General features: G+C 38.7%; 1 protein-coding gene across 1 annotated transcript in view; it reads left to right on the top strand.

The window, feature by feature from the left end:
• Positions 1 to 25,799, top strand: part of LOC124645708 — a 37,173-nt gene that overhangs the window by 8,767 nt on the left and 2,607 nt on the right. Inside the window, exons 12-38 of the mRNA XM_047185565.1 lie at positions 264 to 401; positions 677 to 806; positions 1,010 to 1,155; positions 1,451 to 1,587; positions 2,165 to 2,295; positions 2,737 to 2,869; positions 3,285 to 3,402; positions 3,953 to 4,072; positions 4,647 to 4,778; positions 6,701 to 6,779; positions 9,641 to 9,771; positions 9,898 to 10,055; positions 10,500 to 10,682; positions 11,171 to 11,328; positions 11,632 to 11,758; positions 12,356 to 12,492; positions 12,856 to 13,002; positions 13,350 to 13,491; positions 14,084 to 14,219; positions 14,761 to 14,960; positions 15,239 to 15,428; positions 23,388 to 23,568; positions 24,032 to 24,141; positions 24,454 to 24,585; positions 24,874 to 25,047; positions 25,461 to 25,539; positions 25,648 to 25,778. Of these exons, the coding sequence (XP_047041521.1) occupies positions 264 to 401; positions 677 to 806; positions 1,010 to 1,155; positions 1,451 to 1,587; positions 2,165 to 2,295; positions 2,737 to 2,869; positions 3,285 to 3,402; positions 3,953 to 4,072; positions 4,647 to 4,778; positions 6,701 to 6,779; positions 9,641 to 9,771; positions 9,898 to 10,055; positions 10,500 to 10,682; positions 11,171 to 11,328; positions 11,632 to 11,758; positions 12,356 to 12,492; positions 12,856 to 13,002; positions 13,350 to 13,491; positions 14,084 to 14,219; positions 14,761 to 14,960; positions 15,239 to 15,428; positions 23,388 to 23,568; positions 24,032 to 24,141; positions 24,454 to 24,585; positions 24,874 to 25,047; positions 25,461 to 25,539; positions 25,648 to 25,778 (3,780 nt within the window). The remainder of the gene's footprint in view (positions 1 to 263; positions 402 to 676; positions 807 to 1,009; positions 1,156 to 1,450; positions 1,588 to 2,164; positions 2,296 to 2,736; positions 2,870 to 3,284; positions 3,403 to 3,952; positions 4,073 to 4,646; positions 4,779 to 6,700; positions 6,780 to 9,640; positions 9,772 to 9,897; positions 10,056 to 10,499; positions 10,683 to 11,170; positions 11,329 to 11,631; positions 11,759 to 12,355; positions 12,493 to 12,855; positions 13,003 to 13,349; positions 13,492 to 14,083; positions 14,220 to 14,760; positions 14,961 to 15,238; positions 15,429 to 23,387; positions 23,569 to 24,031; positions 24,142 to 24,453; positions 24,586 to 24,873; positions 25,048 to 25,460; positions 25,540 to 25,647; positions 25,779 to 25,799) is intronic.

Raw genomic sequence — 25,799 nt, 5'->3', positions numbered from 1 at the left:
TAGTACAATTAGAAATTTCTACAACCGTGTGTGTAGTACTTACAACTCTAGTAGGTATGTTAAAAGAGATTAAGGCCCGAGCCGACCCCCGAAGCGCCTGTGTAAGAAGCGCCTATTTTTTATCCAACTGTGCAATGTAAAGGAGAGTAATTCGTTTATCAGCCTTGTGTAATATGTGTATGTGTGTATGTTTGTGAGTATGTCCGTTGTCATCTTTGTTCTTGTCTGGATGTTAATAACTTTCTCACCTACGTCTCTTTCAGCGCCCCGATGTGACGCTCACGGATCAAGCCGACGAGATCTGTCTCCGGCCCAAGTTCCCCTGCATCCTGCAGCCAACCTCCTCACTTCTGTTTGCGTGGAATGTTTTCATAGCCTTTCTCATATTTCTCTGCTGCATCGTTAGTATCAAATTCTTGATTAATTTAATGTAGGTATACTAATATTATGAAGATGTAAAAAATTGTTTTGTTGTACTTGTACCCCAAAGGCTCTGAAAGTGCTGTACCGATTTAAAAAATCTGTCACCCAATATGTTATCCCCGGGTGGCATATACCTACTTATATGTTTCTTTTTTGCGTGTACGGGAAATAGTATACCAAGCGAGTTGTATATAATTTTCATATGTCTATTCTCACACTGGTGAATTGCAAAAGATGTGGTTCGTTTTTTCAGATCCATCCATACAACTTGGTGTTCGAAAAAGAACCGACCATGGAGTTCAGGTGTTTTGACCAAGCTGTCACCGTCGCGTTTATAATAGACCACATCACTTACCTTTCCACGGGGGCTAATGTTGAAGAAGGTATCACTAGATACCTTCATAGATACTAATCTATAGAAGTATTTTATTTTATTCTTTAATGGTATCGTTTGATCAACTATTAATTTAATTATCACTGAGTTCAGTACCCGAAGGTTGAAGTTGAAGTTAATCTTTGGAATTTTGTAACCAACAAGGCAATTTCGACTTCAAGACAGGGCATTAACATTGTTAATTGTCTGTAGGTGTTCCGATCACGTTCACGCAGACATCTTCCCAGCAGATGCGCAGTCACTGGTTCGTGCTGGACGTGGTGGCCACGCTGCCAGTCTTCGAGTTCGTCGGTGACGGTCACTTTGCTGGCATCAATAAGATCCTGAGGATACCAAAGGTGAAGGAATGGAATTGGTAGACTTCAGTGCATCGTTGTCACAGTCGAAATATGTCCACAGCTGGACAAAGCTAGAGTGATTTATAAATAATAATCAATAAATCTTTATTGATATAAAGTAGAATAGACTGTAGGTTAATTCAAAGCATCAAAGCATTTATTCGCGGTTATGTTATGACGCATATATGACACAAAACAGACAAGCAAATATGCATACAAAACACAAAAAAAACATATATGCGTCACAAGCACGCGAAAATCAATGATGATATTTGGTTCATTGTCCTTTTACCAGCTGTTCCGTGTGCTGAAGACCATCGAGGAAAGCTGTGGTTACCGCAGCCACGTGCTCCGGTTCCTGTCGTACACGCTGCTGCTGCTCATCGCGTGCTACGTCATCGCTTCTATGCAGCAGGCCTTCATGTGCTTTCAGTAAGTTTTCTTGGCCAACCTTAGGCCGACAATACATGGTCCCAGTTGCAACTGCTCGAGTGGTTCGATTATGTGCGTCCATAGACCTCTGCAGTCCACTGGGCAGTTGCAGCTTGAAGCTGTCGCCCCTGACTGCTTCAAGCGGTCCGTGTATTACCGGCCTTAGAGTGCCTCTACACGGTGCAAGTAGCTTGCGCATGTTGAGGCACACGTGCAGGTTACATGCATTTTAAAAACGTGCGGTTCCAGCGACTCGCGCATGAACCAAAGCAAAATACCAATCGCGTGCTCTTGTCGCTTGTCACTTGCGTATGTTAACTTTCTCCAGCTACATGCACCGTGTCTTAATTGGCGTGACCCAGGAATGTGTAATACTCATCGGGCATTTTTATCTTGGTTGTGCATTGAGTTCATATTGTAAAGCTTGTGTCATTTCACCTGAGACAACTTATGCCATACATCAGGGCACTTTAATTCAGTGCTAAGATTAAAAATGAAATAATGTATTTATCGAGAGGGCTCTCTTCATTTGTCTTCAGACCTAATAAATGCCGGCTTATTTCATTCTTCCTTATAGAGCTGGTTATTGCTTAGTAACCAACTTCACACATTCACCATTTTGGGAGAAGAAGCCACTTGACGTTGAGACAATCGACAGCAGGCTGACCTTCGGACTTTACTGGGCTATGTCTATGATCAATTTTACAAGTAAGTATAAAGACTAAGTAGTTGAATTCTAGATCTCCATTAACTTGCGGAATATCATCAACTCAGTGTATTCTGTGTCTACATTATGCTTATGCAGCCATTTACAAATCGTTCGTTACTCGAAAATGACAGAGTGCCATTTGGCTACACTTAAGGGACCAAGATCTTTCTACAATCGTAAAAGCTAGTAGGTAATAAAAGATTCCGATGAATTGACAATCTTTTTGGGAAGTCGGTTAAAACATTCGTAACAACGTGACTTACCGATTTGAAATGGCATTACCAAAACTAATTAAATATTTTTATTTGTTGAGCATAGGTAAATAAAAGTTATCAAAAATATTAAATATTGTTCGTTTAGTTCTACTTTGCGCCTGTAGGAAGGCATCTTGGCTGACCCCGCTGGTGCTTCCTCGTAATAAAAACATCGTTGTTGTCCAGATCACAGGCAGACGACGACGAACGATTGGAAGCACATAGTTTACTCGCTGGTCATCTTGGAGATGTGTATCGTGCTGCGAATCTTCATGGAATCTGTCTACTCTGCTACCATTATGGTCACTACGGCCTTAAGGTATACCTACCTCTTACGGTTATTAGCACTGTTTCTGTCTTTGGGTGTGCATGATTGGTTCTATAGTGAATATATCTATGCTTATATGTGAATATCCATCCATATCTTAGGCTGGAAATAGTGCTCGGCCGACGGTCAGTGCTGACCGTACGTCCAGACCGAATTACATACCAAATCACGCGCGTACCGCCAGCGTAGCTGTGTGCGCACACACATTCATAGACTTGCACAGATACAGCTACGTCGTACTGTATCCAGTCTTAAAATTGTTATCACCGAAGCTAATGGCGTTTCGCAACTGACTTCCGAACGCACACCTAATCTAAAAATGGTTTCAATTCAGTAACTCGCGCGGTTTTTCATTCCACTATTAAGTTTGGCACGAATGAGTAGCATGAGTTATTTTTTCTTCCAGGGAGGATTACGGTTCCCGTATAGCCACGGTGAAGAGTTTCTTGATCAGAAACGAAGTGGATCCCCTGCTGATGAAGCGGTTCATTACATATCTTCAGCTCTGTTGGCACACTGATAAGGTATACTTAGTTGTCAGTCGTAGGTTTGTATTGGTAATGTACAATATACCTACCTCCTACACAAAATAGGCTGAAAAATTGCACTTTTCGAACGTCAGAATTACATGAGACAGCCCCAAAAACGTCCACCCTTCAGCACTTCCTATGTGTAGACCTACAGCCTTACTTATTAACGTGAATTAAATAATAAGTAATACTTAAGGGCTGTTTAAGAAAATTCTTACTTATAAACGTTCCTTAAGCATGTCTTAACTAACATTTAATCACCACTTAAGATTTTAAGACACGTTTATTTAAAATGTTGCTTAGAAGATGATTAGAGATTCTTATAAGTAAGGGGGCTAGTTCCTATGTGTACTGGGAAGAAGGAGGGGCGCAGCAAATTCCCCAACAGCACATGTCTGTCTGTTTTCTAAAAAATAACTCAATAATTACAACCTTGATACAAAACTATGTCGTTGAGATAAAACAGCTACAGCTATTAATGGAAGAAATAAACAATTGCCAAACAAGGTCTCTTCTGACATCATTATAATTTTGTGTTGTCCAGGCATACAAGATGACACACAAGAAGCACTCGACAATATTCTACGATCTTCCAGAACACGTGTTTCAGGATATTGTAGGCAAGGACCGCAGCAAGTACATACTGGCCATACCATTCATGAGGGTACGTCCCTTCATAGTTCTGTGAACACCATCAGTAGTATTCTCAATATTATTCGCTTTAAGACTTATGATCATCAGCCTAGTTTTTCCCACCTATTGGAGTCGACTCCCTGTCTAACCGAAGGCAACTAGTACGATTGTTTTATATGGAGCGAGTTCCTGTCTTACCTCTTCAACTTTGTTATCCGACAACCCAGCATCCTTTGGTATGTCGGGTTGTCAGATTCTCTGGCTTCTGACTACGCGTAAAGAAAGACTGCTAAAGAGTTTTAAGATACAGGTTGTAGCCACAAATTTAACGCCACTTGATATTCCTATCATCTCAATCTTGAAGGTATTCTTTAGCTTTATTTTTTCACTAGCTGTTTGACTCGTGTCCCGTGGGAACTATTGCGTATACCAGGATAAAATAAACCCTATATTAGTAGCTGTCCAACAGTGAAAGAATTTTTCAAATCAGTTCAGTGGTTTTGGAGCCTTTAGGGTACAAACAAATAAACAAGCATAAGAATGATTTCTCTTTATTTTATTACATAGTATGGATTACAATTTATTTTTCTCTCTGGTTATATCAGCTGATCAAGAAAGACGAATTGAAACGCGTCATGTCAGCCGTGAAGCTATTCTACTGCTCGCCCAACGAGATCCTGCTCAACACTGGAGAGCTCACCAACGAGATCTATGTCATCAAAAGAGGAATATGCGAGGTCTGATGGAATTTTGAAATTCATCATGATTTAAGCCGCATTTGTGTTAATAATGTCATCATCATCTAGCCTTATCCTAAATCGTATTGGGATTAGGGCATGCAATTTCGGTAAAATAAAAATTACCGGTAAAAGTTCGGTAATAAAAATATTTTTACCGGTAAACCGGTAAAACGGTAATATTTGTATTTTTTTTAATGTGATATATATAGCATATAGCAAAAAATACATGGTATAAGGTGTTAAACATTTTTTTTGACGTGGGCCGTAACAAAAAAACATGTCAGTACCATCCGTACGCGATGACGTCGACATAATGAAAGAGAAACGGCTGCGATGGTAATGGTACGGACATGTAAAAAGGAGACCACCTAAATACATCGCCAATGTACTCAATCTCGATATACCCGGTCAAAGGCGCAGAGGAAGGCCGAAACTGTGGTGGTTGAGTGTGGTATATAATGAATGACATGAAAATCTACGAAGGAAGATGTCCTGGATAGAGTGAAGTGGAAGAAGAAGATATGGAAAGCGGACCCCGTCACAAGACGGGATAAACGCTAAGAATTACCGTGAAAAAAAAAAAAATTTTTTTTCATTGAAGTGAAAGCCCTTTTTTATGGTAAATCGTAGGCATTTTATGGACCAGGGTCGCGGCAACTCTCTTGAACAATCCCGCAGCCCCGGCAGGCCTTGGCGGCCAACACGGGTCTGTTGTCTATGCAGACGGAGGAACGATGAGCCTCTCGAACTCACCGCCCACAGACCGACGCCTACGGTGGCCGGGAGTCGTCTCTCGACACTTGGCGCCCGTGGTATCTTCCTGGTCCAATACAGCGGCTGGGATGAGAGGTGCGAATTCGCAGTCTCTCCTTCTCGAGCATGACTGCTTCGCAGAAGGAGGCGACGGTTTCCCATCCACTCAGGACCATGGTTTGAACCAGAACCGGGCACGAGAGGTCGACGCTGCCTATTGCCTCGTCGACGACACGGCGGTACTCTTCCCAGGCAGTGCACACCTGGACTGTGTGCTCCATTGTATCCTCAGAGCTGTCCGCATGGTGGTGAAGTAAAAGCCCTTTTTTTTGTTTTTTTTTTTAACGACGTCAAAAATTATCAAATGACCCCTTCCGCTGTGGGTTAACAGCGGAGTGGGAGTGTCAGACTCTTACTGACTAAAAACCGTCGTGTTCCGTCATAGGCCTTTTATGTACCAGGGCCGCGGTATCTCTTTCGAACAACCCGCAGCCCCGGAAGTAAAAGCCCTTGCTCAGTAAGGTCATAGAGTAGGTAAAATAAGCATTAGCTACATTTTTACCTAATATGAGCTGACAGCTATCAGGAAAATCAGAATAACCGAATGAATAAAATTTGTTTACATATTATAAATTAAGATGAGAATGAAGATTTGTATCAATTGTATCTAACCTAGAGATAGTTAAGGAGACACATAAGTTTACTTTCCTAAAAAACAGCAACTTTAACACTCTTACAATATGTAATGTATGCAATATTACCTTATGTTCAGGCTACATAATGAAGATTTCACGTTAAATGACCAATTGCTATATTTTATCACAAAAACGTAAAAACCGGTAAATTACCGGTTACATATTATTTTTACCGGTAATTTAAAAATCGCGAAAATGGGCGGTTTTACCGGTAAAACCGAAACCGGTAAACCGGTATTGCATGCCCTAATTGGGATATGTTCAATGACAGCTGTGACCTATCAATGTATCAATTTGACGTGCCTTCCGAAACATGGAGAACCTTTTCATGGCAATATAGTCCAGTATCCACGCACCGACCGCGCCAAGCATTGCTTAACCTTATGATCGGTCGAACTTTGCGGCTATTCAGCCATCCTGAACTTATCTCTAGAAACATCTTCTGACCAAAAATATAATTTTAATTGCCAGATTCTCGACCCGGAAACAAAGGAGCCAATTGGTCACTTGACTGCAAAGAACCATTTTGGTGCACTCATATGTTTGTTACGTGAGTATTATATACTATGTATATGTCACCGTAAGATTACAAACATCGTTAGATTACAATCTATCTCGAGAGATTGTAAACTGTCGAATTATTGTAAACCGTAACACCTGATTGCAATTTAACGCATTATTTTTCGCTATATTATAATCTATCGATGAGAAATTGTCAAATTGTCAACTGTCCGAGAGCTCTCCCTGATTGGTCAGTCTTTTTGTAAGATCGAGAGCGATGTAGAGCGGTCAAATTGTCAACTGGCGTAGAACGGAATGCATCTTGCGCGCTGATTGGTAGAACGTCAAAAAAGACAATGTTCTTTGCAACTCCCGGTGTCACAGCTCTTTGACGTGCAAAAATAAGTGACGGTTTAATTTTTTATAAAATCAAAAATTGTACTTAATTTTTAAGACTCAAATTACACACAATTAAAAATTGTATTAAAAATTGAAGTTAGTGACGAAAACGAATCGCTGCAAAACCGACTCCACGTAGTCTTGTCTGCCCTACCCCTAGAGTGCAATTCAAAACCGCGTAGGCGCGGAGGGGCGAGGCGGCCTGCGAGCTGAGGCGCAGGTAGTTTCAGCGCTCGCCGCCGCGGCTGAGGCTGGCCGGCTCAGCCGGCCAGCAAGCCGAAGCTGCGGTGGTGAGCGTGAAAACCATCTGCGACGATAAGCTCGCATGGGACCGCCGGAGCCCCGCAGCGCCGGAGCCGTGACAGAAGTTAGGCTTGCTGCATGTTGCATGCTTACTTCCATGCTGGGTCAATTAATATGGGATGTGTTATATTTTAAACAAAAAACTCAGTAGATACGAGTTAAAAAATTAGAAGGTAAATAAATATTTTTATGATGTCATTTATACTTCGGCCGTTCAGAGAATGCGTTCCTGACACCTATCAGTTAGTCACGACTAGTGATGGGCACAACATAACACTGAGTTCGTTACCGTTCCTTCAAAATGAACCGCCGCATTATTTTAAGATTATTTTCGTTTTAAATTGGCGGAATCATTTGTTTTATATTTTAGTTATTTAAGTGGAAACCAAAAAAAGGTAATATTCATATAATAAAATTGTTTTATTTATTCTTTGTTACAAGTACATTGAATTGAATGTGCGAACAGAATATTAATCAGACTCCGATTTGCTTGAGGAGGTGGTGTCTTCATCATCATCTTCGCCTACATGTATAATTATATTATTATCAATAACAGAATCAATCCTGATATCTCGGTCTAACAAAAGCCGGGTAATCAAATAAAAACAGATCGAAAACACTTGAAAAACGTGGTCTATGCGCACGAAACGACAACGGACGACTGTTTTAGCGTCACAAAATGGCGGCCCATAACGCCATTTGGGGTTACCATTTTTAATCTAAGTATAAAAATGCGGTTTGGTCATAGTTTTATTTTTATTTTTCATAAAAGTTATAATTAAGTCTTATAGTCCATTATTTTCCAATTCTTAAAAAGAAAATCAAAACGTATTATTTTATATTATAACTTTATAAGAACAGATTACGATACTTGCCTGTTATTTTTAGCACAGCACTACAAAATATAAACCGCTGACATAACCTTGTAATAGCGCAGTATAGATTTAGAAAAATATTGTTTACCAAGTTATTTGACACTCAGTTTGGCACAAAATTATAACATTCATTGATTATTGATATAATAATGTTGTTTTAATGCTCCTCAATTGTTAAAACGGTAAACAACCAGCAAAAATATTTTTATCGTAACTGCAACGCCATTGCAAAGTTACGTCGTCAGTTCAATCGCGACGTGTCAGGAACGCATTCTCTGAATGGCCGAACTATAATAGTATTTAAGAAGTTTACTGTTAGAATGCATGCTACAAATTTAGATGCAAAAAAATAACCATCATGCTGAGTTGTATTTAGAGTGGAAGATAACTCGTGGCTAAGATAGTATTATTTAGATGCTCGACGCTTTATTAATTGTGGCTGACTTAGTAATTTAGAAGGCAACATACATTTTTGGGGGCGAATAATGATATTAAAAAAGAAGCCTGTTTAATTAGCACACCTATTTTTATAAGAGTTATTTTTATATAAATTTAATACTTGAAGAATTTTTGAAGAGCATTTATTTTATTTAACTGACACCTCTATTTCATTCCTAACTCTACGGGAACTCCATGGGAACAGAACGGCTGGTCGTGATTGGTCGATCTTACAAAAAGACTGACCAATCAGGGAGAGCTCTCGGACAGTTGACAATTTGACAATTTCTCATCGATAGATTATAATATAGCGAAAAATAATGCGTTAAATTGCAATCAGATGTTACGGTTCACAATAATTCGACAGTTTACAATCTCTCGAGATAGATTGTAATCTAACGATGTTTGTAATCTTACGGTAACATATATACACTGTTGTATACTTATTAGATGTTAAATACATAATAATGTTGGTTATCCTATAAGCATCTGGGGGGGGGGGGGCTCGTGTTAATTATAACTACCAAATTCACTTTTAGGGTTTAGAAATTTACTCTATTATTAAGACTCCGTTGTACTAGCTACGCTATAGATATACAGCTATTATACCTCCCGCTTAGCCGTAAAAGTATAGCTATAAAGTAGTACACAAAAATGTTGATGATGATGTCCTCCTAGCCGATTGTCGGGTACGGCGGCTGTTCTCATGTAAGGAGATTAGCCAACTGCGCAGGACAATTATAGTGCACAAGCATTTGCGCAGACACAAGTGCACTATTCCTCCACTCTCACAGCCCGATTTGACTGCAATCCGACACGACCAGAAAAAATGTAGAAAAGTGCGCAAGCGCCTAAATGGAAGTTTTTTGATTGAAGTGATTGTTCCATGATGCAGGTCTGCCCGCGTATAACACGATCCGTGCAGTGACTCATGTCCAGGTGATGTGCGTACCCAGGAAGGTGTTACAGAAATCCCTGAACACTCCGCAAATAAGACAAACGATTTTATACCTCAGGACTACTCCGGTGAGATGATCACTCTTGTTTTTAGGGCTCTTATTTCATACCTCTTGATACCCGCAACTCCTCATAGGTCCAGTTGAAAACCAGCCTTAGACACTTAAAAAATAATTATGATTTTAATTTTGTAAGGAGTTTCAAAGGCTGCAGACGCCGGTACCTGCCTTCATAAAGTACGTGCCACCGCCAAAAACGTCGAACCTCATGCATTTCAAGTTACCTAGGAAACATGAACCCGATTCGGAGTTCCTCAATCCTTTCGCCAGGATGGGCTTTCTTTCTATCTTGCGGTAAGCAGACTTGGGATCTTTGGTTAGTGTTTAGTACCAGCTTAAGGCTGATCGCAATTTATTTGCGAGAGCGAGTAGACCAGAAGAAACAATTGTGTGCATTACAGTGGCATCTCGCCTTCAAGACATGTTGATTGAAGACCATCTCTGAAGAGCAGCAAAGAATCTATTTCAATAAAAAAAATATCACAGCTATAGCTTTGAATTCTAGGATAACACTGGCCACCCCAATTTTTCTGAATTTTTAGCTTTTTATTAAAACGCTTATATTAGCTTCACTTGTAACTATGTATGTAAGAAAATCTTGGAATCCTAATTTGAGCCACTTTCCGGCCTTCGATTAAGAAGAAATTTTGCACACGCTCTGAATTCTGATGACAATACATGACTAGCTAAGAAACGTTACAGGAAGGGCATTTTAAATTTTTCTTTTTTCCCCAACAGTTACGTGTTCCCCCGCTACACGATCCGTCCGGACGGCACGTACATGGCTCGCTACGAGTGGTTCCGCTTTGCCTGCTCACTTTGCTCCATGCAGCTATTCCCTCACTACACATACCTGGTGCTGCAGTGGCCCTACCTCTACTATGTCTCTCTCTTCCTCGACATGGCGGCTGTTTATGATATGTTAGTATAGTTTTGATGAACCAGATGTGTTTCTTTCTTTCTTCTTTCTACGAATGATGCCAGCTCGTCAAGCTAATCCAATCTGTAATTTTTTTCCTATCAACATTGAACTTTATATTCGGGAGATAAAGTTAAAAATCTATTACAGTTTGACAGGTCGTAGAAGTTTGATGTGCTGGCGTCTGTACAGTTTAGTAATCTGAAGATCAAGACAATATTATTGTAATGTGAACTAAACTATTAATATAACCACAAAACATTGATTTATTATTACAAATAAAGTTGAACAGGACTTGGCTTCTATGCAATCTCAAAACTTTACGGTGGAAGAATTTCGTAGTAGAGGCTTGGTTTTTTTTTTACATTTAATGTTTTTGGTGGGATTACTCTTTACCAATGACATAAGGCTATTATGAAGCATGATCTCGTTGGAAAGTCAATAAAGTAGAAGTATTTGCTGGCTTTATGTATTGTATTTCATGCATCAGTTTTCAACGCATGCTGATTGGCTACTTCAACGAAGATGGGATCTTGGTCTACCACCCGTCCAGTACTTCTTCATACTACATGAAGGGAGGTTTCATTGTGGATGTATTTGGGTGCCTCCCTCTTGAAAACTTGGAAGCGGATCGCTTGGAAGTTTACGGTAATATTTTCTTGCTTTTTAGAAAGCACGATAAAGTGGTGGGTCACGGTTGTCATTTTGTACTTCTTCGGCACTCTTTGTGGTTAGACAGAAGTTTGGCAATCAGTCTTACTAAACAAAGGATTATTGGGTGGCTCGGGATACTAGGTTCAAGAGTTTAGAATCGGGTAGTAGCTGCATGTTAAAAAAATGTATAGACTGAAGGTCCACCCAAATAAATGTAATTTGGAAGACCACACGGATTTTATTGTATTATTAAGTAAGGCTTTGTTGCATCCTTCATGTAAACGTAATGTGATCCAGAAAACAAATTTCGCGCGTCTCCAACGAAGCAGTTCCTGATGCTGAATCGGCTGCTGCAGATGTATCGGATGCCAGGCGCCATGATGATGCTGAAGGAGTACATCGAAAGACCGGACATTCTTTTGGTGTAAGACATCATAAAGAAATAAATAAAAATTACTGTTGGAAAGATTTAACTCCAGAGTATAATGGAGACTTAGGTCAAAGGGCACTAGGAATTGCTTCTACAATTGCTGAGTAATCTATATGTGTGTATAGTATAATGTAGGAGAAATGGTGTTAAAGACACACTCACGCAGATGAGCTACAAAATATAGTTGATTATCACGATCATACAAACAAATGTCAGAATAATATAGAACATGTAAGTAGTCGGCGGTCAGATTTATCGCCAAGGGAAATCCGTATTTGTATGCGAAAATCTAGTGAAAGATCTCGGTGTTTCAAATATCGTTTCTATATATACTGTGATTGCTACCAAATAAAATACCCTCTCGGTTGTCATTTTGACATCTTTTGCAGTCGTTACGGGTCTGAAGCCAGTATGTTTGACAACCAGTCTCACCTAGGGGTATTGGGTTGCCCTGGTAAACTGGGTTTAGGAGATCAGATAGGCAGTCACTCCTTGTAAAACACCAGTACTTATCTGGTTAGACTGGAAGGCAACCACAACATACATAGTTGGGAAAAGGCTCGGCAGATCATGACCAGAACTATGTTACAGGTTCCAAGCAATACCTCTGTTCATGGCTATGCTGAACATACTGACGATGTTCATGGTGTTTTACTCTGTGAAGATATATTACAGCAAGGAGAAGGGCCGTTACGATTGGACTATTGAGCCATTCGATGACCAAGGAGGTTCCTGGCTAGTCTTGTTCGCGGAAGAAAGTGAGATTCTGTATTTTTCGTAGCTTTATCATGCTTTCTTTCACGTATTGTATTAATAAGTGTGCCAAATCATGTGCTGGTTTTGCATGTAAAGCTGTTTTTTTTATCTTTTAAGTATAATTTTCAATGTTGATTGGATTTTTTTACATAGTGGAGTAGTTTAAGATGCTGGATTCTACTAGTTTCCTGTTTATCTTCAAACTCTCTTTCTCCGTGTGAGAGGAGGCCTGTGCCCAGCAGTAGGACGATAAAATAGGTTGATTATTATCAACCGAATGGGTTTAAGTTAGTTTTTTTTTTGTGCTACTATATGAATATTGTATATCTTCATAGTGCGATTCAATATGACCGCAACACCATGGAACCTGCACTTGGCGACGTATTTCTGGGTGGTTTACGAATGCACTTCCACTGGGTACGGCGTATTCAACCCCACAAACCAAAGTCTGATGAAAGTGCTGATCATTGGCATGGCTTGCAGTAAGTCTGTTAAATCTCTATTTCAATTGTGTCAGAATCAACCGGATCCATAGTAAACTGCGGGATTGTTCGATATAGTTACCGCGGCCTTGTAAAATAAAAGGCCTAAGAAGGAACATGGTGAGTTTTAATCAGTAAGAGTCTGACACTTCCTCACGCTGCTAACCCAAGGCGTGCCGTCATTTGATGATTTCTCATTGGAGTACCGAATTTTTTGGGCAGTTGACAGCTCTAAAATACCTAAACTTGTAAATATTTATTTTTTCTTTTTTAATTTAGGGGTACCTAATAAAGAATGTATCTATCTATGTATACATTACAAGTTCAAGTTACATGTATACTTGTAGGTGCAATGATACTCACATACTACATGGTACGCATCATCAGTGTTCGGGCGAATGTCAACAAGTCTTTGGCTGGTTTCCAACAACACATGAAGGATATCAACGTCTACATGGCCAGGGAGAAGTTGGATATAGAACTGCAGAAGTATGATAATTATGTTTTTTAGAATGGTTACATTCTTCTAGAGGTAAACCGTTAAGAACCTCTTCTGAAGAACGTTCAATATTTCCACAAAAAATATGTTGAATTTATAAGAAAATTTCTGTGACAAACAAACCTGCTCAACAGCTCTGATTTCATAAACTATCAATGTATATTCGTCATCATCAAACTCTCAAGAAATCTTATTTAATTCTCATCCATGTGCCAGGTATTAGGTAGCAGCAAGGCAGAATAATCACTTCTACACAGCAGGGCATATATTGTCTTAACATCGACAGTGGATAAATGATTATATACACACTATAAAACAAAGTCGTTTTCTCTGTCCCTTTGTCCCTATGTACGCTTAAATCTTACACTACGCAACACATTTTGATGCAGTTTTTAATACCTTATACACTATAAAAGAAAGCCATTATCTAAGGAAATAATATATTACTACTATCTTACAGTAAACGTCTTCCTCTCTTCAAATTATTTTGCTGTGTCCATCAGGGTCCATAATTGTGACTATCATTTTATATTTTCCACCTAATGTACAGTATGGAATGCAATTAAACAATGATTGAACCAGAGAACTCCGACGTTACTACGAGTATAACTGGGAGAAGATGGGCGGTATCGACTACCGAGGAGTGCTCAAACTGTGTGACCAGATTACGCTAAGGACTGACGCCATACTTCACATATATGGACCTACCTTTGCTAAGGTACCTACATAGATACAGTTCTCGTAAAATTCGATGGCATTCTACAACTAAATCATACCCCGTTATACCCTGCCTGATGTCCTAAATTGGTTTCTGCGACTCGCGCAATGGCTCTCAAAATCCGTGACGATGAAACCTAGGCCGAGGACTATACAATGCATATAAAAGATAACTTATCACAAAATTCTTTTCCGCTTACTCAAACTAGGATAATAAATTTTTAAACAAAATCGCTATCGCTGGTTTCCGCTACCAAATGCCTAGGTTGGATAACAGGTTAGTTAGCGGATGCCAATTTATTTATTTGGCCGTTGATTTGGATTCTAAATTGTAAACGACAGCTCTTTTCAAAAAGTGTTTATTTAGTTTCTTGTCGGTTGGTTCTTCTCCATGAGACCCATTCTTTGGAACCGTTGATTTTGAATTGGCGTCGAAAGTGCTGTTACAGGCCTATTTAAAAAAAAAATGCCTTTGTACGGTCTTATTTTCGAAGATTCTGAATGGCTTCATAAAGGTGTTTAAATATTACCACTATCTGCAGTGTCCATTGCTAGCAAATGCCGATGTCTCCCTGCTGCGCATCATTGGTCGCGCAGTGCGCAGCGTGTACTTCCTACGGGACATGAAGATCATAGAGCACAACGACATGGTCACTGACATGTACTTCGTAGACTACGGAGGAGTGGAGATCAGGGTCAGGACGGGCGAGATGAACTCCATCTTGCGGCTACCGAGGGGCAGGTACTTACAAGTTTATAAAGTGATAGCTTCTGCCATCGCATTCTCCCGCGTCCTGTGGGAACGTCTCCACGAATCCGGATACAAAGTAGCCTATAGCTTTCCGTAATGAATAGGTTATCTAACACTGAAAACATTTTTCAAATTGAACCTGTAGTCCCTGAGATTAACGCGTTCAGACAAACAAACAAAAAACTTCAGCTTTATAATATTAATGTCAAGATGATTAGCTGTCGTCAAACACTTGTATCTCAAATATTACTAATTTCATTGTCTCACAGTGTATTTGGCAATCTGGAAGGTATGATGAGCCATAAGAGTCCCCATAACGTGGTGGCGACCAGCCGTCTTCATCTTCTGATGATTAATTCAGAAGCTTTTTCCAACGTCACGAAGGACTTCCCAGCGGTGAAGGAACTGATGGCCAAGTCTAGAGCACCAGATCCCAAATCGAAGGACAAAGAAATAAAGGTGGGAGTGGGATTTTGGAAAGCATATATAAACTGATGATGAATGATGATGATGAATGATAGACTGAGCTGCTTTTGGCTTTCTTCTTGTTAAATGCCAATGCTATTAATAAAGTCTGAGCTTTATTTTTTAATACAGTTTTAGCTTATTCGGTTAGTACTTACTTTGTTTAGGATACTGATTTCCTTTTCATTAAATAGGTGTACCGATCCTGCAAATATACTCGTCAAACGTCATTGTTACGTCACTGTGTTAATACAGCAAGTTTTTTTAAGCAGCATCTCCATCATCATTTTGTTGCAATCATTTTATCTCTATCCTGGCTTTCTTATACACTTTCTAAAGGAGATGGCCAAATTTTCATAGTAAAAAAACCCAGAATCGACAGCAACGAAATGGGTACCAATGGGTTCATTATGATAGACCTTTGATGGTGCCAAAAAATCAAGCCTGAAATCCATGGGGTATAGGAGCTATATCATATTTTCACAAAAATAGGTTATGTTGAATTTATGTTGATTTTAAAGATTATTTACATATAGGACCATAAAAACAAGGTATACTAACATTATAAATGCGAATAGTAATATCCCCATAGTTACAGAGTTTGCCTGGTAATTAAAAGGTCTTGAGTTTGACCCCCACCCATTGCACTATTCACATGAACCACTCCAGATACGATTAAGTACCGACCTTACCTACTTGAAGAGGTTTCCCTGTTATGTGGAAACTTCTGAACTGGCAAAGGTTGATAAAAAAAAAAACTTAAAAGAAAAAAAAGGTTTCACTTTTTTTCCATTGCCGAGTTCCCTTGACCGTCTCTCTTCTCCATCATCAGGTCAGCTCTAAACCTTCACTCGTGTATAGTGCTAACAGACATACACCTGAGTGTAAAGTTTTTACCCTATGCACAAGTTCTAATGAACAGCAAACAGAAAAGTTAAGCTTTTTTATATACTAAAATCTTAATCGAAAAAACCTTGTAAAAAGAGAACCCCATGGTTTTTAGATGATATGAAATACTTTTTGTAATCTACAAATTATACTGAATCCAACCATACATACGAAGTTTCTGTCGACTCTGGGTTTTTTTTTGGCCATCTCCTTTGTGTGTACTTTTTAAGTATACATTGGATACCAATGACTGTGTTTCGGATGGCAAGTTGAACTATAGGTCCCAGCTGTCGTTGAACATCCTTGGCAGTCGTTACGGGTAGTCAAAAGCCAGTAAGTCTGTCACCAGTCTAACCAAGGAGTATTGGGTTGCCCGGGTAACTGGTTTGAGGAGGTCAGATAGGGCAGTCGTTCCTTGTAAAACAATGGTACTCAGCTACATCCGGTTAGACTGGAAACCGACAACATAGTCGAGATATGGAATATAAAAGGATCGAGATATGATGTTTTTTTTCTACAGATGTATATTTTGGGCAGCGAGGCTTCTGTTAAAATGCGTCGGAATGTCCCGACGGGACCTCCACCGCGTAGCAAGACCAGTGCTCTCAAGTACATATACTTCCAAGAAGGAATGGTGCAGATTTATTTACTCATCGTCTGCATGGGCTGTATCTATTTGGATTTATATAACGCAGGATATCAGGTTTTTTTTTACTTTTTTGTTATTAATACGCTTAAATATTAGCTTCACTTGTAACTATGTATGTAAAAAAATATTGAAATCTTAATTTGACCCACTTCCCGGTCTCCGATTTTGCACATGGTCTGAGTTCTGATGATAATAACTCAGAATTGTCATTACAAATCTAATATGGCGGCCCCCCCAAAATGGCGGACTGGCTGTTTGGAATCTAAATCAAAAGCGTGTTTTTGAAACTATTTAACATTTACTTACCTTTTTAACAGCCAGTTTCTCCTGTAAAGTCGACCGATCCAAGAATAGATTGGTGTATGTTTGTTATAACTGAAGTGAACTTGATTACACGTTAGTCTCGCAGTGTATGGTGCGACTGTCATGCACCGGAGTCTCGGGTTCGATTCCTGGATCTTGTCGATGTCAGTGTCACTGTAGCCAGCATGTTGGTGGTGATACACTAAATTACACTTCTCATCAGACTGTGAAAGACGACCTGTGTTTGCGTAGACGCTTAGTTGTGTGTGGGCATGATGACTGGTGCTATTATTTTTCAATGTATTCTGTGTCCTCTGTTTTCCAGGATAACAGCACATGGTTACTCGCAACACTCTACTCGTTGGATTTCTGTTTCTTTCTGAAGATTTTTACGCAGCATGCATTTCCTTTTATCGTCTCTAGTCCAAGTATGAAGAGGATTATGATGCCCTTAAGAAGACTGTGAGAATCAAGTTTATTATTTTTAATTACATCAAAAAGAAATGATGAAGTTATAAACTTTTTGGAACAAAATGGAAATTGAAAGCTTTTGAGTTTGGTCAGGCATAAGACATTTAATTGGACATTTAGTAAATAAAATTAATATGATATAGGATTTTATTTTTGACTTTCAACTCCTCAACTATCAAGGGGTATCGGGTTGCCCGGGTAACTGGGTTAAGGTGGTCAGACAGGCAGTCGCTTTCTTGTAAAGCACTGGTACTCAGCTGAATCCGGTTAGACTGGAAGCCGACCCCAACATAGTTGGGAAAAAGGCTCGTAGGATGACGAACTCCTCAACTACCGAATAGTGGACATCAAGATGAACCTTGTTATTGTTTCAGATATTTCAAGGGAGAGTTCAAATACGATTTCCTTTCGATACTGCCATTGGAGTTAATTAGTTTCGCCTCGAAGGACGAGCGAACGAGGTGGATGTGGTTCGGCTTATTGCGTCTCAATAGAGCCTTCAGAATTGTAAGGATAAATGCCATAACTCTGTTCCTTTCTATAACCTATGTCACCATTTATCTCTACCTGACCTCGGCATTATAGAGTCCCGGATTTTTGGGAGGCGAACGTGGGGCCGAAGCCAACACGCTGAAGCCCTTTTGAGACAACTTTAATGAAATGGTGACACAAAACCGACGATTATCCCTGTATACTCTACAGAAATGGTCCTAAGGACAATCCCCGGTTCTGTGCTAAACTATTGCCAACTATGGATGAAAGCTACTTGGGCTATTTAATTGTGATGGGATGCTAATGGGCTAGGAATGGGGAAACTATGGCACGTGCCGATAACAATGTAATAAATACACGTAAAAATCACCATTTATTATTATTATCGACTAGCTGATCCCGCGAACTTCGTATCGTTCAAACCTTCCCTGGACCTCTACAAACATTTTAAAACCAAAATCAGCTCAATCGGCCCAGTTCTCGAGTTTTAATCAGACTAACGAACAACAATTCATTTTTATTTATATAAATTAAAAGACATCTGTCTATACTAGTACAATAAAGAAAAAAACCGGCCAAGTGCGAGTCGGACTCGCGCACCGAGGGTTCCGTACAAATGCTGTATAGATAAAAAGTGAGTTTCGCGCCAACCGTTCAGTTTAGAACAATCATAGTTATGGTAATTTCGTGAGAGTCAAAATAGTTAATATTTTTTATTTTATAATATAACTAAAATAGTAGGCCAGTACCTTGTAAAAGTTATTTTATTGAAGTTATTTATATACAACATTTTATAGTCATCATTCAGAAATCTGATTGAAAATAACTAATTATGTCTTAAAGGTCATGGGGCATATCTGACCCGCTTTGTAAAAAGTGGCGGACATGAATCAAAGTAGTTTTAAATCGTGGAGAATGGTATGACGTTTCTTTGAATATAAATATTTTATTAAAATTCCATGGAGACGAATGTCCAGGATCGTTTGAAAAATATAAAAGACAAGCAGTTTCAGAGGATTGTACAGGTTGCAATGCTAGTTTTTATTGTTAAAGACATTTCATAAAGAAGGAAGGTGCCAATCCGGATGACCAGGATCTGATGAGGATCTGGAAACCCTGAGAAATCGAGGGCAACTCTTGAATATTGTAGGCACGCATCGAGTCATAACCAGACATGTGAGTGTATTTTTGAGGGTACTGGTAAACAGTGAAGGTTTGGAGCTGATTTGATTTAGGAGACTACAGAGAGTCAAGGGAACTCCCGAACGGTATGTTGCAACTACCACGTGTTTGGGCTTATTTTACTCGTATTGGCGAAGACTTTCCACAAAGATAGGTTTGACTGCCATTGTGGGATCGACAGCTAAGATCAGATATAGTTATGGGAACTCCTTTACAATTTATAACGTAACCTTGTGTTGGAGCTTATTTTATTTTAGGTGATGAGAATTCACTACTAACTTGGGTTAAAGCAGCCATTGCAGGAATGGGATCTTTTATTTTTGAGGGATTAATCACCTAAAGAGCCCCAGTTTCAGGTTTTTTTCGAAACCGCCTGACGACTTGTAGCTGTCGAATTGTAACAACGACTTCTAGAGAGTAGGATTCGGGGCTGCTGGCTTTACGTTTCTAGAGCCTTGACAAAAGTGTAATTCTGTCCCTCTCTTTGTTTTATAAAGTCGGCATTATTTTATTTTGTAGCATTTTACAAACAAATCCAACTTCAAACATATAAAAAAGCAACAAGAAAACAAAAGCAAGAAATTAAAAAGATGTTAGGTGCATCGGTCTAGAAGTCGGTGTCTAGAGGATGCATCTATATTTATTTAACCACCGAGATCTAGACCGATGCATAAACAGTTTTCTTGTTGTTTTAGAAGTTGTTTTTTTTTTTGTAAAAAGTTTTTATTTTTAACTTTTGTGAAAAGTTCTCGTCAATACGAATAATATAAGCCCAAACACGACGTAACTAAAACATACCGAGTTCTCTCGACTTTCTCACGTCTCCATCATCAGATAAGCTCTAAACCTTCACTGTTTGATAGTATCACCAGACATACATCTGAGAATCAAGTTTTAATCCTATGCATGCCTACAATTTCTGATAGTTGCCCTCGATTTCTCAGGATTTCCATCATCAGATCCTGACCTGATGACAATGGAAATAAACGGCGAGTATACTCTTTCACTACAAAGAAATGATTTCTCAAATCCGTCAAACTTGGTCGTTTAAATTCCCCTTTGAAAAGAGGAAAACATTTGATGTTTACACCTGATTTTCTCTAGATTACCATGGTTCACATTGATGCGACTAATGCCATAGTAAATCAGAGCCTTTATCATTATACTGTGCTATATTTCGTACGTATCCGCCGTGGGTATGGTTTTCATACTAAGGTGCCCAATGACCTTTGAATGATTTAAAATTTTTCACAGTTTAGAGGCCATTATATTTAAGAAGTGTTTGAGAAGTTATGAATTTCACTTTTTATTCAAAACTTTAATATCTCTACGCGTTCATGTGAAAAAGGGTAGGTAGTAAGTTTATAATTATTAAAAAAAAATCGGTAAAAAAACTTTTAAGTTAAACGGTTTTATATCTTATGTGCACTGAAAAATAAAAAATAAAAAAACAGTTACTTACCTATAAACCTACGTAGGTGGTCCCGGTCATATTAGACTAAAATAAAAACGTGGGGCCCATTCCGTAACTATTGTTGTAATACTTTCTTCTAGCTAGAGGTATAATAGGTGTGGATTGCATCGACTTACTATAATCATAACTGGAGATTTTGACAATCAATTATCAGCCGTAGCGGCTTCATCAGCGAACGCCGAGCTCACGATCTATATACGAAAGTATAAAGATATGCTTTGCCATAAGTAGGATTTCAGAGGGCCTCACGTTTTTATTTTAGTCTAATATGACCGGGACCACCTACGTAGGTTTATAGGTAAGTAACTGTTTTTTTATTTTTTATTTTTCAGTGCACATAAGATATAAAACCGTTTAACTTAAAAGTTTTTTTACCGATTTTTTATTATCTAGTTTTTAGTATTTAATGAAAATGCCTACCGAATATTCTTCATTCTATACATGGGTCAGCAGCGGTGAGGGAGTGCTAGACTCTTACAGACTAAAAACCGTTGTTTTTCGTCGTAGGCCTTTTATGTACCACGACCACGGTAACTCTTTAGGACAATCCCGCAGCCCAGGCAGGCCTTGGCCCTGTTGGGCCCCGTTGGGGTTGCTGACAGTATTCTACTTGAGTAGCCCTTTCATTTGATACCCATATTGAGGGGGTTGTGGAAAAATATGTAATCCGCCATTTTGTACCGGCGGCCATCTTGGATTTACAATGTTATTGATATTACTATATTGTATTGTCATCGGAATTAAAGGTGTGTACCAAATTTCAGATCAATCTGACAACAGGAAGGCACTGAAATTTTAATTTCTAAATTTGACCCAAGAATGAATAAATAATAAATAAAACAAACGGGGTGAGCTAAATAAAACCGTTTAATAAAAAATATTTTATGTCATGTAAGCAAAAATAATATTTTAATATTTTATGTAACTTCAAAGGAGATTGGGCAAGAATGTATGAAGTTTGGTCCAAATGTCCACCACGAACGAGACCTATATAATTAAATAGTCCACTTAATTTAGAGTAACTTTTACTAAGAAAGTAAAAAAAAACAATGCCAAAAAAAAGTTATAGCCAAAAATGTATTCTTAATTTTCGGTAGTTTTTGTATGTTATCATTATTTTTTATTTTTTTTATTCTACTTCCATTTCTGCATTTGATCTAAAACTAAGATGAGATGTAAGAAAGACACATTTGCATATAAACAGCCCATATTTTTTTGCCCGATGGATGTACGAATCACTAACCAATTGAGGCGCCAGAAGTGCTTGAATATACTCAGCGGTGCCTGGATCTAAGAAAGTTCGATGTAACTGGTGGTGTCTTCTCTCTAATAATGAACAATTCTATTTTGTCAAAAGTTACAGAAAGTACGAAAATCCAACATCACGAAAAGTAATTGAAAAAATGAAATTGAAAAAATCTATAAAATGTTTTATTTGATTTTGCTATAACTTTTTTCTGGCATTATATTTTTTTTTTCTTTCATAGCAAAAAATGTTTTATATTTAACGTGCTATCTAGCCATATAGGTCTCGTTCGTGGTGGACATTTGGACCGGAATCGCCCATTGTCCTTTATCATTTTCGCAATTTTTCCTTTATCTGTACTATATAACGTTGCTTCGTGCCGAATTTTAAGATTCTGAGTTCACGGGAAGTACCTTGTAGGTTTTGATTCCCTAGCGTGTGACGGAAATTCGTCTAAGGTGTCGGTAAAACTGCTGTATCTTTTGATCGCGTTAACTTAGAAGTTTGATTTTTTCATTGCTTAAAGGGACAATAGACCTAGGTATTTGGTATAAATTTCAATTTGGTATCTTTATTCGTTCGTGAGAAAAAAGGTAGTAAGTTTAATTTTATTAAAATATTTTTATTATATTATATAACAAAAAAAATGAGATTTTCGCAATTTTTCCTATATTTGCATTATATAACAATGCTTCATGCCAAATTTCAAGATTCTGAGTTTACGGGAAGTACCCTGTAGGTTTTGATTCCTTTGCGAGTGTCGAGAATTTGTTGAAAATATCGACATAATCGGTTGTATCTTTTGATTGGCTTGGCTTAGAAGCTTGATATTTTCACAGCCTAAAGGGACAATAGACCCGAGTATTTCATGTGAATTTCAGCTTGATACGTCCACGCGTTCTTAAGATAAAGGGTCTTGACAGACAGACAGACAGACAGACAGACAGACAGACGGACAACAAAGTGATCCTATAAGGGTTCCGTTTTTTCCTTTCGAGGTACGGAACCCTAAAAAACACATTTGTTTGGATATTAAAGGAACCGAAACTGCAGAACCAATTTGAAATATTCTTTCACTCTTGGAAAGCTACACTTCCCGAGTAACATGTGGTATATTTTATCTGCCGGTGAAACCGCGGGAAAAATGGCTAGTTATTTATTATGTAGCTTTTATCAAAATTCTATTAGCTATCGTAACGAATACGTAGATAATAAAAATCCATCGTAATTCATACTTATACCTGCCAGGCCACGGTGTACAAATGCTTGCGTATGCGCAACGAGAGTATCACCGTCAACCTGACCCTCACGACCATATTAGCGGTGTTCATCTGGTTTACTCTGTTCGTCCACACCACGACCTGCATTTGGTTCTTCATGGCCGTGATGGAAGATCAGATCGAACCCAACACCTCCTGGATACATCTTGGTATGATCGTCATTTTTTTATTTCTCTTCGACTCTTTGGCTGGCTCTTTATGATTAATTGTAGAAACTTGTCTAAAAAAGGTGTGGCTGCAAAACGAACCTTATCCTATCGTCACACTGACATTTTTTTAGACAAGTGGTTAACAGATGTTTAAGTTTTTGTAGTAAGGCTGTTAATGTTTATTTTTAAACTAGCTTTTGCCCGCGACTTCGTTCGCGTGGAATAGTGACTTCCGGCAGATTTTTTGTTTGACTAATAGATGGTGCTATATGTCCGAAATAAATTTTATTTTAGTACTTTTTTGTAATAAAAACTATCCTCTGTCCTTTCTCAAGTTCCAAACCATGTCTGTACTAAGCTTCACATAAATCGGTTCAGTGGTTTAGACGTGAAAGCGTAACAGACAGACAGACAGAGTTACTTTCGCATTTATAATATTAGTAGGCATAAATGATTTTTACAGATGACGGGTCCGACCACTGTGAAAATTATTACCTCTGCTCATTGTACTTCGTGATCACGACGTTCACGCAAAATGGTGTCGGAGACATCATGCCGAAGAAACAGTCCGAGGTAAAGACTTATTCAATATCCTTCAGGTTTTGAATAACTGCTTTCTGTGTAAAGTATTCATGCAATACTTGAATAAAATCTACTAGAACTGTTCGAAGAAGCGACATTCATAAATTAAGCATGTGAAAAGCAAGTTTTCTAGCGTCAAGCGCTTTTGCTATACTTACCTACTTATAATAGACAGAGGTCCTAAATGACGCCTTTTAAAAGAACAATGAATTATTTCAAGATTTTGTATTTCCAGATATTAGGGAGTTCACTATGTAGTAGATATATGACACTAAGTAGTAGATATATATCGGTTGTGTGCAGGTGCTGTTCGTGGTTGTCCTCCAGATAATATCGACGATGGTGTTCATGATGTACGTAGGCGAACTCTCCAACATCATCCAGTATACCTCCTACCGCTCCTTCAGCTTCTACAGCAAGTACCTCGAGTTGCAGGTGAATAAAGTTTTCAAAATTGCCATTCCATCCGTAGAAGTTATTATCACTACTTAATACAAAACAAAGTCGCTTTTTCTGTCCATATATCCCTATGGCCCTTTGCACGCTTAAATTTTCAAAACCACGCAAATGATTTTCATGAGTTAGTTTTTTAAATAGAAAGTTATTAAAGAGGAAGGTTTATATGGTGGGGAATTACTGTTATCGCGTGTGAAGCCCAAATATACCTCAATAGCAAATATAAATAATATAATAAGCAATAATTCGTTCGTGATAATTTTTTAGGAGTTCATGAAGAACAATCGGGTTTCTGAAAACCTGGTTACCATTGTGAACAAGTACACCTTGCATCTGTGGCGGGAGAACCGAGGCTTGCAGATTCCTCACTTCTTGAAGCATGCGCCACTCTCCTTGCGGCTGAGGGTCATGTCAGCAGCATACTTGCATCACATCACCAGGGTAATGGGCTCAATGCCTGTATCGCCTACTTGGACGATGATCCACTTTTGGTAGACCTTTGCTCATAGTTGGCGTTTAGATCAAACTAACAAAGAAAAACAGTGAACGCAGAATTTAGTGTTCTTTTATATAAAATTAATTAAAACTGACGGGCCATTCATCATATCTTCGCTTTCAAAAGAAGGTGAATAATAAAGGGAATACAATAAGCTTTAGACTATTGAATTATTTAAGGTATAGTTATTGATCAAAGATTCGCAGGATACCAAAAAATGCTCGTTCTAATGCAAAACAATTTATATTGTCGACTTTTTCCAAGTTTTCTCTTACTTCCATGCGTTTGTCTTACATTTATCCTACTCCTTTGGAACCATTTAGATCCCACAGCTGTTTTAAAAGCTATTCTATTTCAGCATCACATTTTCGAAGAGTGTGAACCAGCCTTCCTCAGGCAGATGGTAGGCTGCCTGAAGTTGTACACTTATAACGAAGGTACATTATTCTGAATATACTCATTGTTTTTACTTTGACACCCATAGGAAATAACATACAGTAATATTGTGTCATGCCAAGAAGTAGCAAAACAATAAGTGTTTTTAGGAATGTACGTGGTGAAAGAGAGCGAGATCACGGACGCCATGTACTTAATCCACACGGGCAAGGTGAAGGAGACCTGCGAGGAGATGGACATCAGCGCCAGGGTCTACCCAGCCGGCTCCTACTTCGGAATTGTGAGTGTTTCCAAATGAAGT

The sequence above is a fragment of the Helicoverpa zea genome, chromosome 3 (assembly GCF_022581195.2).
Source record: "Helicoverpa zea isolate HzStark_Cry1AcR chromosome 3, ilHelZeax1.1, whole genome shotgun sequence".
Taxonomy (NCBI): Eukaryota; Metazoa; Arthropoda; class Insecta; order Lepidoptera; family Noctuidae; genus Helicoverpa; species Helicoverpa zea.
Note: the sequence above shows the minus strand (reverse complement) of the source record. Positions and strands in the feature narration are given on the sequence as shown.